Here is a 21,774-nt window from a genome sequence, read left to right on the forward strand (position 1 = left end):
TATAATAACTCCTCACGGAATTTTCGTTGCAAATACAGCAATGGATTTCTTATGGGTAACGGAAATTTCCGCGAGAGGTGCATACCGGGCCTACAGATGCAGTTCGGTATTATTACTGAACCTTCTAACCACCACTACCCACCTGCAATGGTGAAAAAAATTCATATTTCCAATAGAGCCCCCCAAACAAAAGTGGGTCGGCTTTATTCTGAGAACGTCGATTTGTAGTAGTCACAAAAAATGTATCCAGATATATTTTTGATCCAAAATGATGTAAGCCTTGGGGCGTATTATATTTCTATAAATTAATAAATACAAATTGTTTAATATGAACTATATTCTACAATTTATACATAGAACGCTAAATTACGTATCTGCCATACGCACAGATAAAGGTGTTGAAGTCAGACTTACTAATAAATACGACTCTCTGAACGTATCTTTTAAGTAAATAATACTTAATAATAATAAAGTAATTCAATAAAAATATATGGAGCTATTGTAAATATATATGTAGGTATTTATATATTGTTTTGGAAATAAAGACGATAGTAAAATATAATTTCAAATAGTTTCAAATGATATGGAAGAATAAAAATGATTATGCTTGTGAAAAGTTCGTGAGAAATGCTTATAAACAATATGCAATGGAAGTAAAGTCAAGTTATGCCAAGTCCAATGTACATAGATATAAATGCTGTTTGAGCTATTTTTTAGTTAGGTTATATGGTGATTCTGTGATAGATGGAGGAATGATTCGATGTCTTCATGTGAGACTTTTAAACCAATTGATGAGAATGAGAAAAGGGTTGATGACATCACAGTATGTGATGGCACATATTGGTATTACTCTTAAATATTTGAATGTCTAACGCTTGTCACTTGGTTTTGAATTGTAATACATTTGAACCAGTCAATTTCATTTCCATGGATGTCTTTCCCGACAATGTACCATTGTGTTCCATAAGATTCCAAAGAGATCCCATAAAAACACAAAATAATATAACGGCAAATACTAAAAGTTTGAGCAATAAATATAAGGTCTTATAGCCATGGGGTACTGGAAATTCAGCCATTACAATTAGAGCAGCTAAAAGAAATAGGGATATACTGAAATATATAATACGATCCGTTTTCAATTTCTTTAGATGTCCTTCACATAAGGCAATAGATTCTTTTATGATCGAATATTTAATGGGTAAACTTGAATGCCCATCATTTTCATCAGCGGGACATTCGTCCTCAATAGACCGAGAATGATCACCATTCAATGTTGGGGTTTGTGGTGGGGTCAATTTGACATCATGCATGCCATCTTCATCAATATTGCAAGCGGCATTAACATGTCTTATAGAACAAGTATCACCATCCTGTTTAGTTTGCAAAAGCAAACGTACCTGTACTGCTTCATGATCGGAATAGCTGAATTTTTTCCCTGGTACACGATCTGGTAGGGGTAATTTATATTCCAATATTGTTGTTTTAATTGCATTGGAACTATGAAGAAAAATGTGATCGATTCGTTGGCCAGCGGGATTTTGTTTTAATGCCTTTTTAGATGTGTACGAATTATGTTTACATTCATTTGTTGAAATTGAATCGATATTGCAGGCATCTTTAAGTTCTGCCGTATGTAGTAGTACTCTGAAATGATAATAAATAAAAATATATTAAAGATTAAGAGCCGGGTTTTTCCATAGGAATTACAATAAGAATCGAAAATTTGGTCTATTAATGTTATTATTGCAGCCATACACGCTAGACACAGTCTTTAATAATAGAGTTATCGTTCTGAATTTTTTCAATGAATCGCATTGGGACCAGAGAATGAAGCCGACCCTTTTTTGTCGGCGGCTAATACTAATTTTTTGCCTCCGGCGGCGGCGGCTTGATGGCTAAGCCGATATAAATTTGTCTTATCGATGGCGGACAATTATCCATAATAAAATCAATTTGATGTTATCCGAATGGTAATGAGATTAGTTGTACAACTTATCTTACAATCACATTTACACATAATTCAAATGTTCTGAGCCAAATTTTTGCAAAATTATTATAGCAACTTGATACTGACGGATTTTGGGTGGAAAGTTAAACATTTTGACAAAAAATGCAACCATTATTAATAATTTTTTCTGATTCAAATCAATATTTTTGATTAATTGGCGGCTAACTTTGAGTCGAGATGAGTCGACAAATTCGGCGACGACTTCGACTGGTAAAAACTAGTCGGCGGCGGCTAAAATCGGCGGCGCGACTCAGCGGCTTCATTCTCTGGTTGGGGCAGAGAAAGAAGCCGACCCATTTTTGTCGGCGGCGGCTTGACGGCTAAGTCGATATAAAATTGCCCGGCACAATTATCCATTATAATACGGCGTTCTCACCAAGCATGTTTTGGGGTTTGAAATGTTTTCCCTTTATAAGCACTTCAAAAGGAGTCGTTTTCGCCATATTAAAAAGTTAAAAACACAAGTTTTCCTCCAAAACACGTCAATGTTAGAATGTGAACCCACCTAATTTGGAATATACCCCGAATAACCTACCCTATTCAAAATATATGTCAAAATATTAAAAAAAGTTTCGTAGGAAAAAGGATTAAACCAAGGCTTTTAAGAACATGGACATGTGAAAATAACATAAATTTTTGTTCCCTTTGCGCTCGCGGTAATTATTTGGACATAAGTTACATATATGTGAATTTCGAGTAAATGTGCATTTCTAGCTTCCATGGTAACTGTCAAACTAAAACATCTCAACCCGGTGTGAACGGTGAAATGTATTGGAAAAACGAGTCGGTGGGAACATAGCATAAAATCAATTTGAAGTTTTCCGAAACGTAATGAGATTAGTTGTACAACCAATCCTGCAGTCAAATTTACACTTCATTCAATTTTTCTGAGCTAAATTTTTTAAAATTTTAACAGCAACTTGTTACTAATTGATTGTAGGTGGAAAGTTCATAATTTCGGCAAAAAATAACAATTATTATCTCTGATATAAATCAATATTTTTGATAAATTTGAGTCGAGATGAGTCGACATATTCGGCGGCGGCAACGACTATCAAAAACTGGTCGGCGGCGGCTTCATTCTCTGCATTGGAAAGCCACATTTTACATACTATTTGCCAAAATTTGTCTGATGTACCGAATAAGGATAATATCGGTTCATATTTTGATATAGCCTACATATACACCAACAATCCGGCTTTATTTTTAAGCGCTGATGCATTTTTAAGTCCAATGAAATTATGCCGAATATGGTTTATGCAGTGCCCATACAGATCCATCTCCCGATTTTAGATCCTGAGTTCCTAGGTTAATATAGGATAGGTATAGGGGTATTTGGTCGAATCTGGGATTGAACCCAAGGACCCTTGTGTGCAAGGCGTGCCGTATTTCTATTCCGTTTGCCTGCAATTTGGAATTCTTTGGTATTTTTCGACCTGTTTTTATATTTGGATCCGTAAAGAGATATGCAGTGGAACCTTTCAAACTTTGACACTCTCAAAAGTGGACAACTTTCGTGAGACGTTTGGTAAATTATCTCATAAGTGGACACCTCCCAAAGGTGGACAAAATTTAGGTGACATCTGAGTGGTATATGTATGTGAAATATAGTTGATCTCCTGATATTACTTCTTGGGTGCATTGGTTTGGAACATGCTGCATTTGTTCGCTTTGATAAACCTGCAAGACCCACTCTTTGGACATCTCCATCGTATTCACAGAGTTTTTGATCTGGATACCTGCTAATAAACATATAGCCTAAACACTAACTGTTAAGTATTCAATAGAGTGGGACACTCTCTTTATTTAGTAATTTAATATTTTAATGATGAAACGAACAATTCAGTATAAAATGAATTTCGCAATGAATGAATAATATATAGAGTTGCCATGTATGTTCATTTTCCTTTCAGAGTTGCCATTATCCATATATAACACTCTTCCCCTTACGGAGAGAACAAGACCCTAGGTCTCCGTGCTCTTGTGGATCGCCTGATATCCTCAATTGGCACCGCTACCTCAAAGTTAGATCTCTGAAACGGCGATTCTGTGTCAGTCTGTCTCGTAGATACCGCTGGGGTAAAACCTCTGAAGTCCGTAGAGCTCGATGGGGTAGAGTAATACACACTATTCTCTTCCTCTCTCTCTGGTGAGCCTCCGGGCTCACTACGAAAATCCCGTGATGGTGAATTTGTGTTTGCGGAATTCAAATCTGTATTCGCCCTCATCCTATTGTTCATTATCGGGGCCTCTCGTTTGCCCACGCTACGAATTTGATCCACATGCCGCTTGTAACTTCTGCCATCACAAGATATTTCATAGTGCAAGTCGCCTAACTTCTTCTTGATCTTGCCTCTTATCCATTTGCTTTGTCGCGGGTTTTCCGAAAGGAAATATACTTGTTCATTTATCCCAAATTGTCTAAAGGCAGTTGTGGATTTTACATATTGCGCCGAGCTCACTTTCGTGCTGATGTCCTCTGGTCTCAATAAGTCCAGCCGGGTTCGCAGTTGTCGGCCTAAGAATAGTTGGGCTGGTGATTGACCAGTGGTATAGTGAGGTGCATTTCTATACTGCCGTAAGAATTCGTTTAAGTTCTCTCTTAACGTCTCCTTCGTTGCACACATCGCCTTGAGTGCGTGTTTCACTGTTTGCACGTTGCGTTCGACCTGGCCGTTCGTGCCTGGATGATAAGGCGCCGTGTATTTGTGGTATTTCACGCCAACTCGCGTCAAAAATTTGTTAAACTCCGCAGAAGCAAAGTTGGTACCGTTATCGGATACCACCATCAACGGAACGCCATACGCCGCAAACACATCGTCCAAAAGCATAATCGTCGCCGCTGCAGTCATAGACTTCGTGACCTTAACTTCTAGCCACTTTGAATACGCATCCGTAATGATGAGAATCATCATGCCCTCAATCGGCCCGGCATAGTCAATATGAATGTGCTCCCATGGCGCTTTGGGGTATTCCCAATGGTGCTCCTTGAACTTGGCTGGCTTATTTGCATTCTCGGCACAGATCTCGCACTTTTTTGCCGCTAATTCGATATCTTTGTCCACTCCTGGCCAATATACAAAAGAGCGGGCTAGGCCCTTCATTTTTACCACCCCCAAATGCGAAACGTGCAGTTCATCCAAAATTTGCTGTCGATACTTGGGAGGGATGACAATACGGTGCTCAAAAGTTAAACATCCCGATGAACATTTGTAGTTTGACTCTGGTGCCTTATAGCCATAATTTGCCAAACACTTACCGCTTTCTAGCAATTGTAGTATCTTGCCCAGATGTTCGTCTCTTCTTGTCTCAATGGCCACGTTCTTCGCCGTCAGTACCAGTTGGTTGATTTGCCTGATAACAAACTCGTCGAACGCATCCATCTCATCGTTTTCTTGCTTCTGAATGTTGTCATTTCCTGTTGAAACTTGGTTCTTTACGGCTGCTCGCGATAGAAAATATGCATTTGCGTTTTCCTTTGAAGATCTATATTTCACCTCATAATCGAAATTGGCTAGGAAATCTGCGTAGTTCGCCATACGTGAAATGCAAAGCACTGGAAGTGATTTATCAGGTTGCAGAATTTGCACTAACGGCTTGTGATCGGTGATAAGGGTCCAATGGCGAGCGTATAAGTACTTGAAAAATCGTTGAACGGCCCAGACTATGGCCAACGCCTCCTTATCTATCTGGGGGTACCTCTGTTCAGTAACGGTCATAGTGCGGCTCGCATATACTATTGGCCTTTCTTGCTTATCGGACATTCGGTGGGACAATACTGCTCCCAACCCCGTATTGCTTACGTCTGTTGCCAAAATCAGTGGCAGACTTGGGTCGTAGGGAATCAACACTTGTGGTGATATTAACATACCTTTTATTTTCTGGTAGGAAACCTCTGCCTCTTTTGACCAGGTAAATTTTCCTGCTTTCAGTATATCACGCAGTGGTCTTTCCAACGTTGACAATTCCGGGATGAAATTCGAATAAAAGGAGGCTTTTCCCAAGAATAACTGAATATCTTCAACCGATTGTGGTGTAGGTGCATTTCGTATTGCATCGACGTGCGACGTGCCTTGTGTATGCCATTCGCATCAATCTTGTGTCCAAGAAATTCTATCGATGATGCCACAAAAACGCATTTGGATTTGTTTAACTTAAATCCAAGCTCCTTCATTCTTTCCAATGTCGTCTGTAGTATTCGAAGCAGGTCATCAACGTTTTCTGCGTAAATGAGAATGTCATCATAAAAATTCAAAATATTGGTAATACCGTTCAAAGCCGTCTCCATTGTGCGTTGCCATATGGCGGGTATGTTGGCCGCTCCATATACTGCTCTTGTCGGCCGTATCAACCCATGAGTCGGCGTATTCAATGTTAACACATGAGCGAACTCCTCGTCCACTAACAAATGACTATACGCATCTGTGACATCTAAATGCGCGAAAATTCTGGCGCCTTTCATTTTATTAAATATATCTTCCGCCTTCGGAATCGGATGTTCATCAATCACTATTTGCGGGTTGACCGTCGGCTTGTAATTTCCTGTGATACGAATGCCCCCATTCTTTTTTGTGACCACATGTGTCGTTGACGCCCATTCGGAAAAGTCAACCTTTTTGTACAGCCCCGAAGCAATTTTAGCGTCGATCTCCTTCGCGTAGGCCTCTTTTAAAGCAAACGGGATTTCCCTCGGCCGTGCAAAGATGGGTTTTGAACCTGGCTTTAGATGCACCTTAATAGCTGGCCCCTTAAAAGTTCCCGCTACTTTGTCAAACACGTCTTCATAGCTGGATATCAATTGCTGCAATTTCATCTTTTTTCGACTGTCACTTCTGGTGCGTGTATTGAGATGGCGTTAACATCGTGAATTGCATCTGTATTATCACACTCGCTTCTATTTATGCATCCATCGAACAAACTGGCGAAATCTATTTCCTTGGCAAAATGAGCTATCCATTCACGCCAACATAAAGTTTCTATAGCATCATCCACAATGTACAAATTCAATCTACGACTAGTGGTCCCAAATCTCACGTCGACTATTACTCTGCCCATTGCAACTGGAAAATTGTCTGGTTGTTCTCTTGAGTGGCAACTTCTTGTAGAGATCTATGAACCGTGTTCTGCTTACAACACTACAGGGGGCCCCGGTGTCCAATTCCATGTCGAGGTTCTTACCATTCACATTTACCGTAATTATCTTCTTAGCGGCTGCCCCTGCAGTTCTTACAACACCCATCTGGTTTATTTGCTTAATCGACCCGTTGTCACTTACCGCTGTAGATTCTTCCATTTGGTTCGTAGATGATTTGCACATTCTTCCTATGTGGCCAGTCTTACCACATGAAAAACATCTCGCATTTTTATACCCACCACCATAGGATGGGGGGTATATTAACTTTGTCATTCCGTTTGTAACACATCGAAATATTGCTCTAAGACCCCATAAAGTATATATATTCTGGGTCGTGGTGAAATTCTGAGTCGATCTGAGCATGTCCGTCCGTCCGTCCGTCTGTTGAAATCACGCTAACTTCCGAACGAAACAAGCTATCGAATTGAAACTTGGCACAAGTAGTTGTTATTGATGTAGGTCGGATGGGATTGCAAATGGGCCATATCGGTCCACTTTTACGTATAGCCCCCATATAAACGGACCCCAAAATTTGGCTTGCGAGGCCTCTAAGAGAAGCAAATTTCATCCGATCCGGCTGAAATTTGGTACATGGTGTTAGTATATGGTCTCTAAAAACCATGCAAAAATTGGTCCACATCGGTCCATAATTATATATAGCCCCCATATAAACCGATCCCCCGATTTGGCTTGCGAGGCCCCTAAGAGAAGCAAATTTCACCCGATCCGGCTGAAATTTGGTACATGGTGTCAGTATATGGTCTCTAACAACCATGCAAAAACTGGTCCACATCGGTCCATAATTATATATAGCCCCCATATAAACCGATCCTCCGATTTGGCTTGCGAGGCCTATAAGAGAAGCAAATTTCACCCGATCCGGCAAAAATTTGGTACATGGTGTCAGTATACGGTCTCTAACAACCATGCAAAAACTGGTCCACATCGGTCCATAATTATATATAGCCCCCATATAAACCGATCCCCCGATTTGGCTTGCGAGGCCTCTAAGAGAAGCAAATTTCATCCGATCCGGCTGAAATTTTGTACGTGATGTTAGTATATGGTCTCCAACAACCATGCAAAAATTGGTCCACATCGGTTTATAATTATATATAGCCCCCATACAAACCGATCACCAGATTTGGCCTCCGGAACCTCTTGGAAGACCAAAATTCATCTGATTCAGTTGAAATTTGGTACGTGATGTTAGTATATGGTATCCAACAACCATGCAGGAATTGGTTCCTATCAGTCCATAATTATATATAGCTCCCATATAAACCGATCCCCAGATTTGACCTCCGGTGCCTTTTGGAGAAGCAAAATTCATCCGATCTGCTTAAAATTTGGTACGTGGTGGTAGTATATGATATTTAACAACCATGCCAAAAGTGGTCCATATCAGTCCATAATCGTACATAGCCCCATATAAACCGATCCCGAGATTTGGTTTTGGAACCTCTTGGAGGAGCAAATTTCATCCGAGTGAGTTGAAATTTGGTACATTGTGCTAGTATATGGTCGATAACAACCATGCCTAACTAGGTCCACATCGGTCTATAGTTATATATGGCCCTCAGATAAATCGATCCCCAATCACACAAAAATTGGTCCATATCAAGTTCATAATTGTATATAGCCCCTATATAAGCGATCCCCATATTTCAATTCTGGCTCTCTACGTACAAAAAGTCCATATCGATTCGTAATTATTTGTAGACTTAACTATACATAACTTGTTTTGTCTAATATATACCATGTATGGACTAAATCACAATTTAGAAAACGATGTTAAGAAGTTTTAAGATACCACAACCCAAGTAATTCGATTGTGGATGATAGCCTTTCGTAGAATTTTCTACCCAATCCATGGTGGTGGGTACATAAGATTCGGCCTGGCCGAACTTGCGGCCGTATATACTTGTTAAACTTGCAATCTCTTCTGAAATGTTGACCACCACATCCGTAACACTCGACTCTATTTTGCTTCGAATCAGCTCTTGCCTTTGATTCGTTCTTCTTTTTCACCGGCATATACCCCAATTTACACGTTGGTTCCGTCGATACGTTGTCATTTGCATTAACAACATCAGCTGATCGTTGAATCAATTCCTTTGCATAGGCTATCTCATAAGCCTCTGCAAAACTCTTCGGCTTACTGGCAATCACATCATCACATATTGACTTCGCCTCCAACCCCACCAACATTTGTTCGATTAACATTCGGTCGAAAGAAGATCCATAGTCGCAAAAGGCAGCAGCTTGTTTCAGTCGCAAAGTAAATGAGGACAATGATTCGCCACTCTCTTGGCGGGCCTGGCGAAATTTAAAACTCTCCGCGTACATATTTCTTTTGCCGTCGAAGTGGTCTGATAACACCCTCTTGATCTTCTCATAAGTCAGGTCCTCAGGCTGCCTCGGGCTGACTAAAATTCTCAATGCGGAATTCAATTCACCACCCATGTGCACACGGGCATATATATGCTGCTCAGTGCTTGCTATTCTACTCAGTTGCAGTGCCCAATCGAATCTTGCAAAGTAATCGACACCGATGTGCCATCCGAAACCTTGTATTCACCAATCGAAAACGGAGGCGGTCTCATCCCCTGTGTTTGGGATCCTCCCGGTTGTGCCGCAGCATTCTGTGCAGCTTGTGCCACTGCAGAGCGAATGGCCTCTGCCAAAGATCCAACAATTGAATTCAATTGTCCCTCTTCCATAGTGTTGGATCCCACTTCTGACACCACTGTTAAGTATTCAATAGAGTGGGATACTCTCTTTATTTAGTAATTTAATATTTTAATGATGAAAAGAACAATTCAGTATAAAATGAATTTCATAATGAATGAATAATATATACAGTTGCCATGTATGTTCATTTTCCTTTCAGAGTTGCCATTATCCATATATAACACTAACGATAACCATAAGCCATTGATATGTATTCATATACCATAAATTTACCATAAACTAAAAAAATGTAAAGTTGAACGTATAGCATTGAAGGCAGATTAATTGTATATTTGGAACAATTACTGTGTGTAATTTCTAAAATTATGTACACCTAGACCTCGGTTTGCGTCGTTTCGTTTTGCGTTGTTTCGAAGTTGCGTCGCTGTTGAATTAGTACAAGTTTTCACTTTGCGTCGTTAGATTTTCAAAGTTGCGTTATTATCTATCTCCAATCTTTGCATAGTTTGCCATAGAAACTCATAATTCACTTTGCGTCGTTTCAGTTTGCATCGTGTTTTTTTGGAACGTATCTGTGGCGCAAAGCGAGGTATAGGTGTACATGGGATGACCCCTATTTTAGAAATAAACTATTGTATAAATAGAACATTTCTTGTAACTATCAATCGATAGTTTTTTGGTATGCCCTTTACCTCTCACAGATGCCTTTTCACACGAAGTCTTCAAAAGAGGATAATAAAAATATTTGTTATTGAAATTGAAAATTCCACTAAAAGCCTATTCTACATGTGTATTCTTGTTCAGAGAAGAAAAGAAAAACTCTTTTATAGTTTGTAAAATTAGTTCTACACACATTCATATCATTGAATGGCCTATGATTGACAAATGAGTGGACAGTTGGTAGTCAAGGTCTGTTTCAATTCTTTTGTGAATTGACAATTAGACAATCACTCTATTCATGGATATTGTCTTTGAAATTAACTACAGAGGTCATTGTACCACCTATAAATATAGTCGAACATGCCTATAACGAACAGTTTTTCGTGTCCAAATGACACACATAAAATATCACCAATATTTTCTTAATTAAAATCTTAATTGAATTTAACTAAAACATTAATTCATTATTTTTTTATACCAAAAAAAAATCAATCGAAATTATTAATTGAATCAATTACATTTTAAATTTTAACAAATAACTTTTTAATTGATTGATAGTTTTTCGTTATTAAAAACTTAAAAATTAATTGAAGTAACAAAGTAATGCGCTGATCATAATATAAGTTTACTCGGATGAAATGAAAGCCCAACAAGGAGAATTATCGGCGATAAATAAGTAAAATACCGACAATTTTTTATCGATCCCATTAATACGTCGTTTATATTATAAGTTTATCAGGACAACAATGCCCGTGTCCAACTTTTCTATGCATATCCCAGACAGAGAATGAAGCCGACCAGAGAATGAAGCCGACCCATTTTTGTCGGCGGCGGCTAACAATAAATTTTTGACTCCGGCGGCGGCGGCTTGACGGCTAAGCCGATAAAAAATTGTCTGTTCGGCGGCGCAAAATTATCTATTATAAAATCAATTTGAAGTTTTCCGAATTGTAATGAGATTAGTTGCACAACCAATCTTACAATCAAATTTACATTTCATTCAAATTTTTTGAGCTACATTTTTGTAAAACTATTATAGCAACTTGATACTAATTGATTGAAAGTGGAAAGTTCAAAATTTTGGCAAAAACTATAACAAATATTATTAAATTTTTCTGATATAAATCAATATTTTAGATTAATTGGCGGCTAAATTCGAGTCGAGATGAGTCGACATATTCGGCTGCGGCGTCGACTGCTAAAAACGGGTCGGCGACGGCTAAAATCGGCGGCTTCATTCTCTGAAGCCGACCCATTTTTGTCGACGGTTGAAGTTATTCGAATAGTAATCACACTAGTTGTACAACCAATCTTACAATCACATTTACATTTCATTCAAATTTTCTGAGCTAAATTTTTGCAAAATTAGTATAGCAACTGGATACTGATGGATTTTGGGTGGAAAGTCAAACATTTTGACAAAAAATACAACAATTATTAATAATTTTTCTAATTTAAATCAATATTTTTAATTAATTGACGGCTAATTTTGACAGCAATATAACAACAGTTATTAATAATTTTTTCTGATTTATATCAATATTCTTGATTAATTGTCGGCTAATTTTGAGTCGAGATGAGTCGACATATTCGTCGGCGGCTTCGACTAACAAAAACTGGTCGGCGCCGGCTAAAATCGGCGGCTTCATTCTCTGATGCCAGACATTGTTCGAAGACGTAATATATACACAGAAAAAAATATCACCAAAATATTTCCAATTAAAAAGTTAATTGAAGTTGAAATTTTTTTCAATTAATAAATTAATTGGTACAATTAACTTTTTAATCAAGATAGAAACATTAAGTTAATTAAGTCAATGATTGAAAATTTTAAAATTTTTAATTAAAAAGTTAATTGATACAATTAACTTTTAATCAAATTCGGAAGACTAAGTCAGTTAAAAAAAACGATGAACATTTTTTTTAAATTTTTAATTAATTTTTTTTTTTTCAAACAATCAATTGTTAATCCAAATAAAAATTCTAAGCCAATTCAGAATGTAATTGAAAATAGTTACCTTTTTTTAATTAATAAATTAATTGAGTTTTGCAATCAACATAAATTAAATTTTTAATTGAATCAATTAAAAAATTAATTGATATTTGGTAATGAAATTGTCAGGATATCCAAGTGTGAAAATAAACGCTCAACCCGTTAAGTTTAATAATTCACTTTATTCGTCTGTTCTCGTCAGCGGTTAAAGTAAGACTTATTTCAAAATATATATCAGAGTTACCATATCAATACAAAAATTAATATCAAATATGATGCAGTTAAAAGAGACGTATCGTATGATACGTGACAACTCGGCCCTTCCTGATGGACTCGCCCTCGAGTCAGTCCTCGGTTGACTCAACCCCAGGATCAAAATCATCATCTACATCTGGGTACAAGGAACACCATGGCTTCATTCCATCACTACTTGCAATTGTCGAGAATTTACGCTGATTTCTGTGAGCATCATCAATGTCCTCCACAACATATCGGTCAAAACGAAGAACCCTCTTAATCATATATGGCCCCTTATATCGTACTTCGAGTTTTCTGGACTCACCGGTACTTGGAATAGCACCTCTGATCAAAACTAAATCACCTTCTTCATATTTATGCGGCCTCTTGTGTTTGGAATCAAACCTTGCTTTCCATGTCTTCCTTGCTTGTTCTATGTTCTTGATAGCATCTTCCCGTTTTTGATTCATAGTTGATTCGGCATCACATTTTGCTTCTTGTGCTGCCACTAACAATTTATTGCCAGAAATATCACGAACAGGAAAATCCAATACTAAATCAATTGGTGCATACTTCGTTGTGCTGTTAATATGAGTGTTCAGATTCCACTGGAGACTTCTGACTAGGGTATCCCAATCTTTTGCATCGGTCACAGACGATTTCAAATATGACAAAATCGATTTGTTGACTCTTTCGGCTAATCCATTAGCCCTTGGTGTTCGAACAGCAACTTTTATATGTCTCATATTATTTTCCAAGCAATACTTCTCGAAACTTTGCGAAGTAAACGCAGTACCACGATCTGTGACGAGTATCGCCGGCAATCCAAAACTCAGGGACAACTGATCCAAAGCATCCAAAACTGGTTTTGTCTTCGTTGATCTTACTGGGCATAAAATAGTATATCTTGTTAATGCATCAACAATGACTAAAAGATATTCAAATCCTTTGCGGCTCTTAATAAATGGACCCAGTGGTCTAAATGCAAAGTCTCAAACGGAAACTTTGGTATATCCATACCATATAGTTCACACTCCTTCGGACTTGTATCTTTAGAGTAGCAACATTCAACACATGTTTTCAAATAATTTTTGACAAAATTTCTCGCTCGCGGGAACCAAAAAGTTTTCGCGATTCGTTTCAACGTATTCTCGAGTGCCGGATGTCCTGCGTCATCATGACACAATTTCACAATACGCCATCGCAAACCCTTAGGGACTACTAGCTGAAGACATCCTCCTTCACCTTTTCTCATTAATCTGTTATTTGCCAAAGTATATTCGTTTCTATACGCCTTTATTTGATCTGATTGCTTTCGTCCTTGCATAACATCAATTATTTCTTTCAGATTATCATCTTCCCTCTGCATCATATACACCCAATCATTTGTTTCTGGCTTTATGAGCATGATTTTGTCACTTATATCTTGAATATTATCAACTATTTTTTCCACAGGCGCACGACTCAGTGCATCGACGTGACGCATTTTGCCCCCTTCACGGTGTACCAGTTGATAATCATACTCCATCAATTTTAAATACCATCTTGCCACTCTTGGTATAATTGGTTTCGAAACTTTGAGACTTGATATTGCGGAGCAATCCGTTACGATAGTAAATGGTTTTCCAAGTAGATAGATGCGGAAACGTTGACATGACTCTACAACAGCTAGCACTTCTAGTTCATATGAATGATATTTCCGTTCAGCCTCCGAACATAATCTGCTGAAATAAGCTATTGGCCTCAAATCGCCACTATCACCCCTTTGCATCAATATACCTGCTATCCCCTGAGCACACGCATCCGTATGTAGCTCATGCAGTTTCGTAACATCGTAAATATCAAGTACTGGTTTGCTCGTTAATAAATGGATCAACATCCGATACGACTTCTCACACTCATCTGTCCAGACAAATTCTACATCTTTTCTTGTTAATCTATTCAATGGTGCGGCAATCAATGAATAATTTTCTATGAACTTTCTAAAGAATCCGGTTAAGCCCATAAAACGTCTCACATCTGCCACGTTTCTCGGAACTGGAAAATTCTTAACCGCAAGCGTTTTTATTTTTCCCGGCATCAATCCATCCTTATTAAGTTCATGACCCAAAAATGTAACAGAATTTCTCAAAAACGAACATTTGGACAAGCGAAGAGTTAATCCATTATTCTGGCAAACTCTCAAAAATATCTCGAGCCTCTCAATATTATCTGCTATTGTATCTGAAGCTATGATAATTTCATCCACATAACTCACAACATGCTCTTTAATTGGCTCCAAAACTATCGACATCATCCGTTGGAAATAACACGGAGCATTTTTCAATCCGAACGGCATTCTATTAAACTCATAATGCCCACTATGAGTCACAAAAGCTGTGTAACATTTCGAGTCGTCCTTTATCGGGATCTGATAATACCCAGACATCATATCCAAAATAGTAAAATATTTCTTACCAGACATTTTCTGCAACACGCCTTCGACTGTTGGCATCGGCCATGGTTGTTTCTCCGTCAATGAATTCAATTCACGATAGTCTACACATAGCCTATCTTCACCATTCTGTTTTGCCACGAGCACTATTGGCGATGCATATACCGATTGTGATGGACGAATTATGTCCGTTTCCAGTAATTCACTAATTATACTTTCCACAACCTTCTGTTTTGGAATTGGGATGTTATACGGATTTCTAGATACAGGTCTTTGTGAATTCACTTTAATTTCCATTTCCACCACATTACACTTGCCAATGTTTTTCAAATTTTCGGCGAAACATTTGGTATGTTTGTTCAAAAGTTTTTGCAGTTCATATTTTTCACTATTACAAAGTGTATCATCCACATCCAATTCTTGACCGTTTATTGCCACAACACTACATGATCCATTTTCCATTACCACTCGATTTTTCGATAGAATGTCTCTTCCGATTATAATTTCATAGTTCATAATTCTATCCTCGACAACTAAAAATTCGGAATCGATATAAACACTATCAATCTTTATGTTCGTTTGCACTTTTCTGCGACATATATATTCACCACCACCGAAACCACATAGTTTCTCTTCACACATTATTATCGGCCTATTTATCATTCGAGAAACTTTTTCTGCCATTAATGACTTACCACTACCCGAATCTATCAATGCACGAAATTTCATATTTTCAATGTTCACTTCTTTAAAAATTTCCTCATGGTTCACAGATTCGTTTCTCTCCTCAATCAAATTCACCGATGATAACGGGCAACTGTCTGAATTATGACCACTCGCGTTACATCTTGTACATTTATTTTTCTTTGCCTTGAGACTACAATTTTTGGCTATATGCCCTCTTTCACGGCAATTAAAACAAATCGGACCCGATCTTTGTTGATCATTTTCCTTATTGTTAATATTTGTGCGAACACTTGCATCATCGCCTTTCACAGTTTTATGATATATTTTTCTCGATCCACCACTAGAGAAATTCATCAGTCTATTCTCTTCTTCCACTTTATTTAATGTTTTAAATAATTCGGAAACCGACACAAAATTCATAGCACTTAATGTTTTCCGTAATTGTCCATCATTGAGACCATTCACAATATATTTTATTATACCATCATCATTAATGTTTCCCCGACGACCAATCGATAACATTCGATAATAATATTCGGTTATTGATTCATTTTTGTTCATTCGCGAATTCATCATCTCTATGTGAGCATCAGCTGAATTACTAACACTAGGAAAATCTCCTAAAAACGCACTCACAAACTCTGTCCAACGACAAAATACATTTTGGCCATCAATCCACAATTTCGCAGCTCCTCGCAAATTGCCCTGTACCGCAAAAAGAATTATCGAATCATTCCATCCATATGCCCTTTTCAGTTGCTCAATCCGCTCCACAAATTTCACTGAGGAAATGTCCGAGTTACACGGATCAAATTCCGGCAACATTCGCATAATCTCACTTATAGAATGACTTTGAATATTTTCCTGTGGCACAAATTCTGGTGCACTGCCATTCAATTGGTATTGGTTTGCCTTCTGTTGAGCTGTCGGCCTCGCATATGCGATTGTGTTCGTGTACATCGACGCAGCATTTGAATCTAACGAACTTTGTGCATGGCTGCGCGACAATGTCTCAACTTCGCGTGGCGTCATTCTTATTTTATTTTGCCCATGTATTGCATCAGCCAATGTTGTTACAGACATGCTCGTTGTTGTAGTAGTTGTGCACGTTGTTTGGGTATTCACACATACTGTCACAGGTATATTAACCAACAATTCGTGCGAGCATGATCCTGCTTGTTCAACTATTTCACAATTTTGATTCGATTTTTCAATGGATTCTATTTTCTTTGTCAATGCACCAACTGCCTCCATCAGGCAATTCATTTTTCTTTGCATTTCTTCCATTTGTAGATTTGGTGACACTTCTTCCAATTCTTCGAATCCTAACAACAAATCTTCTGACTCCACAGACTCAATATAATCGGGATTTTTCACATCAAACTCTTGCAGTCTTGCCACCAATTCTGCTTTATTGCCCGAAGTCCTCAAATTACGAATTTTGAGTTTTGTTTTCAGCTCCACAATTGTGCACCGGCTGTAATCCATTCTACCTTCAAGAATTTTAGTGACACACACTCCAAATTCTTTGGCAAACGCTGCACTCAAAGATAGAACTACCCCAGCTTCCAATTAATTCCACAGCTATTCTTGAAACAAACTCCTCGTCGATTTTTTTTTAACCACTTATTTCGTTCTGTAAACGCTTGATATACTCCACTGCTAGTTGGGCTATCCCACTTCTGAATATTTGTCAGGATATCCAAGTGTGAAAATAAACGCTCAACCCGTTAAGTTTAATAATTCACTTTATTCGTCTGTTCTCGTCAGCGGTTAAAGTAAGACTTATTTCAAAATATATATCAGAGTTACCATATCAATACAAAAATTAATATCAAATATGATGCAGTTAAAAGAGACGTATCGTATGATACGTGACAAAATCAATTAATTTTTTAATCAAGAATTTTTTCTATGCCCAATTAAAACTGTGATTGATACTATCATTTTCGTGATTGAAGACATTTCAATTAAAAAATTAATTGGATCAATTAATTTCGTGATTGAATCAGAAAAAAATTTTTTTGTGTGTACTGCAGGAAATATTTCTCGCGTTTAATTCTCCTCAAAATATATATTTGTCGAAGATCCCACTGAATTGCAATAATTCGTCCAAATCCGACATTAATTTTTGTGAAGGGTTTATATAGAACCAACCATATATTTGACTATATTGTTATCGTGCATTAAATCTATTTAAATTAATGAAGTATTAATTCCAAAATCAAATAATTGCACTTTGTTGTATGCCATACTACTTTTAATTATAATACTACACCAATGGACTGAATTGTAATGCACTGAATAGTCTATTTGAGCCTTAAAATAAATCTGGTTGCCACTATAACGTAACCATACACACAAAAAAAATTTTTCTGATTCAATCACCAAATTAATTGATCCAATTAATTTTTTAATTGAAATGTCTTCAATCACGAAAATGATAGTATCAATCACAGTTTTAATTGGGCATAGAAAAAATTCTTGATCAAAAAATTAATTGATTTTTTCAGCAAATTTCAATTAATTTTTTAATTGATTCAATTAAAAATTTAATTGATGTTGATTGCAAAACTCAATTAATTTATTAATTAAAAAAGGTAACTATTTTTAATTACTTTCTGAATTGGCTTAGAGTTTTTATTTGGATTAACAAATGATTGTTTGAAATACAATTTTAATTAGTCTTCCGAATTAGATTAAAAAGTTAATTGTATCAATTAATTTTTTAATTACAAATTTTAAAATTTTCAATCATTGACTTAATTAACTTAATGTTTCTATCATGATTAAAATGTTAATTGTATCAATTAATTTATTAATTGAAAAAATTTTCAACTTCAATTAACTTTTTAATTGGAAATATTTTGGTGATATTTTTTTCTGTGTAAGAGGGGAGTTGCCATAAACAAAATTGTATCCGTTAATTTGTACTTTCTTATTGCTCTTTTTAGTTGACATTCTTGAATGAACGCTATATCGGCATTATTTTGCTTTAGCATTATTCTAATTTGATTTTTCTGCTTTTATCAAATCGGGAGCAATTGAGAAGACCAGTGTATTCCATAGAGATTAGTTTATGTTTGGGTATCTTAAGTCCTTTGACATAAACTCTGTACGATTTACTTATTGTCCATCTAGCTTTTGTAATTGGATAAATTGGATTGAAGTATACTTACTTGTACGATATGTCACTGGGTTTTGCATTTAGATCACCAGCGAGTATTTGTATATCTGCATCCCAACGGGTTGCTTCTATAAATTGAGCAGTATCAAATGCTTGTATAACACGATGAGTTTTGTAATCATCGTTATCGAGATCATATTCCGCATGCAACTGCAAAGAAAAAAATTGTTAAAATACAATTTCAAATGCAACTAAAAAATAAATATAAAAACATTAATTGTTTTTATAATCAAAACTTGATTTCCCACTTTAGCTTTTTATTATTTTTTTCATATCAACTCAATAGTTATTTAAATACAAATGCTTATATGCAAAACAATTTATTGACAGTTTATCGAATGAATTTATATGGTAAAAGTAGGCTTGACATTTTCTTTAGCTTTTTTGCATATGGGGGTTAATCATTGATTTTTTTAATGAAAAGTAATTTTCATAGAGTACGACAGAATCGATGGCCATTGTTGATACATATATTTTCTATGTATATTGCATGTTTTTCGTTGTTGGATACTGATGTTTAAAGGTCAATAACCGTTGAGAAATTACGAGGTAAATGGGAATCGGTTATTACGGGCCAAAAAGCCTAAGGCTGCTATATATACATATATGTTTTTAAATAATTTGATTTTATTTTTAAATTTGAGAAATATCTTTCTAACATATTATACCTAATTTTGAATGTAATAATTAATTATGAATATTTAATAAAAAATAATAGAACTGATAAATTATTTTTTTAATGATGACTCTTTTCAAATAACCGTCTTCTTTAAAATGTTATTTTTAAACCTTTTGTATAAATATATAAATCTACGTCTAATAATATGTTTGATTAGTTCTCATATTAATTCCTAAACGTAAGTAATTATCAAACCAGCTATTTCGTCAATTAATGTGGTACCACTTACATGAGCATTATAAAGATGTATATAACGATCTGCGACTCGAATCCTACATAAGCCAACACCCTTTCCGCCAAACCAATCAGCATGTTGAATGCGATGAAAATAACCATTAACTGTCCAGCTGTGGAACAGTGCACTTACAATTGGATATTTCGATAAGACAAGGAGACCAGCACCAATGACACCGCTGCAAACGTAAGAAGGGGAGACATTTTCGTTGACATGGATAGAGATTTAAAGGAAAATACATACCTATAAAAATAATGAGCGTAAGGTAACATGGTCTTAGTAAGCTCTTGTAGAAGTAGACTATCTTTTTCAGTCCATACCTCTTGTAGTGAGACGATATCATATTTACCCGTACTCAGTTCTTTGCCAATGTGTTGCATTCGTTCGGCCCGATCGGAGGAGACAAATGGAATGCCCCTTAAAATGAAAGAAATTCAATCAAAATATTTTTTACTGGTAAATCTAAACTTTTTTATTATATAGCTAATTATATATAAAACTTGGCCGATATCCTCTAGTTCCTAGTGACCGTATAAATAAGTTTATTCTAGTTTTTAATAATAATACATTAAGTAATAAATACATAATATAAAACTTGGAACATACAAAACTTGTCGTTCTTGACTGAAGAATTGTGTGCCCCCTATAAGTAAATTTTATTTAATTCATGTTTGACCTTCCGCTTTAGGGGTTTTAAAAAACTTCCTTAACACATTTGACTCATGTTTTATTTAGCTTACGTTGCCTTGTATGGGCTGTTGGATTCCAAATTTGTGAGTTGTTGGAGTTCCTCACGTTCACAAAATGTGACTTGCTCGAGTTTGTCAACTTCACAAAGTGGGATTTCCTTAATTTGGTGAAATTGTGTATGAAGTTACTTCGGAAACTTACCACACATTTAATGTAAGCACACTCAATTCCAGAGAAACCATTACTGATGTATTATTACTAAAAAATAAAAAGAATTCACTTTGGAAACATTCAAAAAATGAACCGTAACTTGGACAACAAAAGCGGGATATGCTGACAAGACACAATCTTTGTTGTTATCACAATGATTGTTTCAATTTCACTCAAATGCCCATTGAGCGCTATTTGTACGTGCAGTGGTTTTTTGTTTATTTTGAATCAGCTGATGTTATTGTTGCCACCTCATTAATATCATTTTTTAAAGGCCATAGATCACTTTGAGATTAATCGTACAACAAAATTATCAGAAATTTAAACCAGAAAAATGTATTACTAATTATATAATTCGTATAATTTATAAAAACTAAATAATCGGTAAATGTGTTATCGATCTCCTAAACATGCAGCAGTATCGATTAACTTATAATATGGGATATGTTCAAAACGAGCACTGTCGTCCGGATAAACTTATAGTTTTCAGGGCGCATAATGGATACCCTGCCAGCATTTCAAAGTTCCATTTCATCCTCATCGCTACCACAGACTCGTAAATGTCACCACAACCATCGCGAACTGTGATGGGGGAAGCATATCAAAAAGTACAAAATGTACATGAAAGTATTTTGCCATCACTACTGTTAGAACCCTGCCAAAATTTTTTTGAATTTGGGGGCGCTTCTGAGAATCCCCACTACGTCGAAAACAGTCGTATACGATATCCAAACCTCATCGGAAAAGCGCCGTCACTATTGAGAAGTTGTACCACTCCAAGTTACTACAAAAAAGTATCGCATGAGAGCAATTATTAGGTGCCCTTCTGGATACATTTAGAAGGACGCCAATAAGAGCCCCTTCAAACAATCAGATAAAGTGCATTTTAAGATAGTTGTAAAAGAATCATTGTGGTCAAGTAAAAC

The 21,774-nt window shown here is 36.5% G+C and overlaps 1 protein-coding gene across 1 annotated transcript; it reads right to left on the bottom strand.

Annotated features, from left to right (window-relative positions):
- Positions 1 to 253: 253 nt before the first annotated feature.
- On the bottom strand, positions 254 to 21,045 carry nSMase (neutral sphingomyelinase). Its single transcript, XM_075303770.1, has 5 exons — positions 20,840 to 21,045; positions 20,192 to 20,365; positions 19,943 to 20,126; positions 19,027 to 19,184; positions 254 to 1,644 (listed from the first exon to the last, which is right to left on the bottom strand). Exons 1-5 carry the CDS (start codon positions 20,878 to 20,880, stop codon positions 879 to 881), a joined length of 1,323 nt encoding a protein of 440 aa, XP_075159885.1. The 5' UTR covers positions 20,881 to 21,045; the 3' UTR covers positions 254 to 878.
- Positions 21,046 to 21,774: the final 729 nt, after the last annotated feature.

Source organism: Haematobia irritans, chromosome 4, assembly GCF_050003625.1.
Source record: "Haematobia irritans isolate KBUSLIRL chromosome 4, ASM5000362v1, whole genome shotgun sequence".
NCBI classification, from domain to species: domain Eukaryota; kingdom Metazoa; phylum Arthropoda; class Insecta; order Diptera; family Muscidae; genus Haematobia; species Haematobia irritans.